Genomic DNA, 4,216 nt, shown 5'->3' with positions numbered 1-4,216 from the left:
AGAGGTTTGCTTTCCTAGGGGAGACTGCAAATAAGATTCAGATGAGCAGAGAGCCGTTTTGAAATCTGTGTTTGGTACACATTTGTCATAAAGTTTTATTATAAAAAGTTACATTCTGGTGTTTGTAGATTTTTATCATTATTTGACATTAGGGGAAATACTTTAAATTTGTTTGAGAGAGAGAGAGAGAGAGAGAGAGAGAGAGAGAGAGAGAGAGAGAGAGAGGAGTGTTCATGTCTGAGAATATAGGGTCATATACACCTTGGAATGCATTTGGAAGTCAGATTCAACATATTACACTGATCCTGACTTTCCCCTTTGTTTAAGGTTGGGTCTCTTCTTATGCTCTACTGTGTGGGCCAGGTTAAGTACTGCACAGATCCTTGGAATTTGCCTCCCATCTGCCCATAACAGGTGTGGGGGTGAAAGATGCTTGGTATTCATTGTCTAGAGTTATGTTAATGCTAAGTATCTGGACTCAGGTCTTTTTGTACAGTGAATACTTTATCCACTGAAACTATGCAGCACGAGAGACAATGCTATGATGTCTACATGAAGATAATATGTCTTTATTATGAGAAAGCACAAAACCATACAAAGATGCCATTTGAATGATCTAGCCACTTAATAAGTGCATACACATCATATATCACATAAACACTCAGATCTAGGATACTTGTTTCCATGCAGGATTGAAAGTCTGTCCATCAAGAAAAAGCCAAAAAATATTGCGTTTTACTTGAACTTCCAAAAAAGAATGTATTTTGTGTCTCTGAGTTTAACTGTATTGCTACCCCCTATTAGTAAATTCAAGGAAACTTTCTTTTCTCTCACTAGTTTATCGTACTATCCACAGCAAGTTCATGGTTTGTCTATGATCCACTGTAGCTGAAAATGACCGAGGGCAAGACAACCGAGATGGAGCCAGAAGTCAGCTTACAATATAGAAACAATGAGCCCAGAGGACATCAATTCAAAAGCTGAGCTCCAAGTAAATTTTTAAAAATATTTTATACCCCCTGCTTGCTTGCTTTAGCAATCTAGAGTGACTTATGTTGAGTTGGGTTATTAAACTTAATACAGTAGTATATTCAGCTGCCTCATAAGCAGTAATGCTTCCTCAAAAACAGAATTACCAGAAGCTATTTATAGTAGAGACTGAAGGAGAGGAGCAGGGTTTCAGGACAACTGTGGGGTAGAGTCTTGAACCACCAGGGAGTTGGCCAGTGTGCTGTGGAGATTTCCTGTTGTTAAGGGCTCCATCCCACAGCACCCTGTTCTGGAATTGCCTTGCACTTAAAGATTGCACACTATCATATACCATGCAGAGGCCATGTTTTGGTCATACATTCTGTTAATTGTAGACTGTTATTTCCATTTTAAATCCTGGGAATTTTAAAACCTGTTGTTCTTAGTATTACTGTACAAGTTGCTGTGTGCCTTTTGCACATAATTCTGCTTTGAAAATTATTTGTGTAAATCCTTTTCTTTCTGGATCATAGCACTACTTATGGCAAGAAATCTTTATTTGTCAAAATATATATAACAGAAAATTTAACCATCAAAATGTATTTGAAGTAGTGACATACTTACAGTGTTGGATATTTAAGAAGAAGATGGACAAGAACTATCTCACAGGACTTCCTTAAAGACTCATTTAGAAAAAAAATAAAATAAAATGAAAAACATACTTGTCATATATCGAAGGATTTGTGGTTTAATCTGGTACATGTTTACCATTATGTTGGTTAAAGAAAATCATTTTAACAAAAAACCAATTTCATATTTCACATCTGACAAAATGCATAAACAGCATACCATGATTGACATTTCTGATGCCAGCACATTGGATTTTCTTAAAGAATCTTGCCTGTCAATGAAGACTCAAACATTTATCACACATGGACCTCAAAAAGTTAACTATGTGCTTCTCACTGCTCATAAACACAAAAGGGCTGACAGTGGCATACATATGCACCACAAAGATTTGGATGTAGTAAGAAGTTGAATCACTCAGAACCATAGTTCTTGAGCAGGAGATGATGCTGTCAAAGATGGTCATCAACACAAAGAAGCTCATGAGCATCAGGATGATCTGGGTGGCCTTTTGCTCTGGGGATGCTTTTGGGGAAAGACTGGTACCCTGTAGATGCTGGGCCTGTTTCCTGTGCCTGTACAAGAGAGCCACCATGTACCAAGTCGAGAGGACCATGAGACTAATAAGAAAGACTTCCCTGATGGCCAGCAGAGTAGATAACATGCTTTGCATGTGGTAACTCAAGGGTAGAATTGAGCAGGACTGAGTAACATAAACAAAGTCATTTGTGGTCAAATTGGGGGTGGCAATGATTGACACCAAGAGGTGACTGCTAATTAACATATAGAGGACACTCAGCATAAGAATGGCACATGAGATGTAACAGGGAGATTTATGCTTGAACTTTGCTAAACGGGAGATTCTGGGACTGAGGATGATGGCCTGGAGGACACTTAACAAGCTGGTGGTACAAAGGGAGAAACCCCTCAAAATTCTATGCAGGTAGACAAGGAATTTACATATGATATCATCCCATCCCCTCCAATAAATGAAAATATCTGTGGCTATAAATGCCATGACTAGTAGCATTAGTAGGTGGATTAGGGACAAGAGACAAATGGGCAGGTCAGTGAGTCTGGGCCTGTGCCCACGAATGAACTTGAGGATGTGAAAGAGAAGAAGGAAACTGTTGCCTGAGATCCCAATGCCCATTACAGAGAAAAAGGTGTTTCTTATGTTAGAATCAGTATGGAGTATGATGTTTTTATTCATATTTCTCAGAAGCTGAGAAAAGTGTGGAACAATGCCTCATCCTGAACAAAACCACAAATGTGATTCTCAGACCACTCTTCTACCCTCAGAAAAACACAGTGGCCCACACACCTTTATTCCACTGAATACCTCAGCTCCACATCACACCCCACAGACCATCTCACCTGTCATGAGCTGAGCCATGACTTTGTCCTGTGTTCCATGGTAGCTGTTTCAATGTGTGAGCTTCTTCAACATTAAATACTGCACATATCATAGATGATGTCTTTTCTGTTTAGCATGTTTGTGTTTCCCTTGAGCAAGAACAGCATCTTAATGGTTTTCTTGTAAAACATCTCAATTGCCAGGAACATTACAGTCAGAGTTTTACTATTTTGGGTGAGTTTGAATGAGAAGGATTGTGTGAAAGAAACCAGTCCTTCCTAATGAAAGAGGTCTCATGGATTGGGTATGCATTTATTCTATTTGGGGCTATTTTTACTCTATTTTTAAAACCAATATTCTAAATATATTTATATAGCAAATATAGGGAATTGTAATCTCTGAATCCAGAAGTTTTTTTCTACCCACAATCTGTCATTTTCTCCAAGTGTTACCTTGAACACTCTTAGGCTGAGCTCCAGTCACATTCAGATGAACATATACAAAGCCTTGTGCCTGAGTCAGGAGGACACTAGATACACAAGATCATGCTGTGTACACAGCAAAACATGGCAGTTTTCCAGCACAAGATGGTCTCTGTGGATATTTTATCTGCTGGTTCTCTCATGCAATGCCTTATATTTGTGCTCTGGAAGAGTTAAGGCAATACATAATGATGGGTCAGCTCCATTCCTGCAAGAAATAAAAGATAAAAAAAAACAACAACAAAACAGCAGAACAGCAGAACATTGGAGTAGAGTTGTTTCCAGAGAACTCCCATGGACTATTCAGTCTTTCTTTGATATTCTTTAAGGGCATCTACCATTTTTCTAATCTCAGTGCAGACCATCCTCCAAGAGAAGAGCAAAGTGGGCAAGTGTCAGCAGGAGCATACTCCATGTCTTCCTTCAGGATGTGAACTCAGAAAAAGACAGAACTACAATTAAAATAGTTGAGGTTATTCCAACTCAGTTTTGAAAGAGAGGCTCTATAGGTGTCTACATTCCCCCCTTCCATAATTGAGGTTTGATAATTCTCTACATTGCTGATGTTACAGCTATAGGTATATATTCATCAATGTCCTGTATATTTTGTATAATTGTTGCAGTTTCTTGATTAGTCGTTGACTTACTAAAACACCAGGGCCAAACCCAACTTGGGAGGAAAGCCTTCATTTCAGGTTTCTGCTAATAATCCATCATCTAGTGTTGTTGTGGGAAGAACTTAAGACAGATACTTATAGTCAGGAACCGATGCATAGATATG

General features: G+C 38.7%; 1 protein-coding gene across 1 annotated transcript; it reads right to left on the bottom strand.

The window, feature by feature from the left end:
- Nucleotides 1-610: 610 nt before the first annotated feature.
- Nucleotides 611-3,874, bottom strand: LOC117715437 (vomeronasal type-1 receptor 51-like). The gene has a single exon (XM_076940968.1). The coding sequence runs from the start codon at nucleotides 2,807-2,809 to the stop codon at nucleotides 1,874-1,876; it is 936 nt and encodes a 311-aa protein (XP_076797083.1). The 5' UTR covers nucleotides 2,810-3,874; the 3' UTR covers nucleotides 611-1,873.
- Nucleotides 3,875-4,216: the final 342 nt, after the last annotated feature.

This window comes from Arvicanthis niloticus, chromosome 9 (assembly GCF_011762505.2).
Source record: "Arvicanthis niloticus isolate mArvNil1 chromosome 9, mArvNil1.pat.X, whole genome shotgun sequence".
Classification (NCBI taxonomy): Eukaryota; Metazoa; Chordata; class Mammalia; order Rodentia; family Muridae; genus Arvicanthis; species Arvicanthis niloticus.
Note: the sequence above shows the minus strand (reverse complement) of the source record. Positions and strands in the feature narration are given on the sequence as shown.

Coding starts and splice junctions, on each gene's coding strand:
- LOC117715437 (XM_076940968.1), bottom strand. CDS start 2,809: ATGAATAAAAACATCATACTCCATACTGATTCTAACATAAGAAACACC.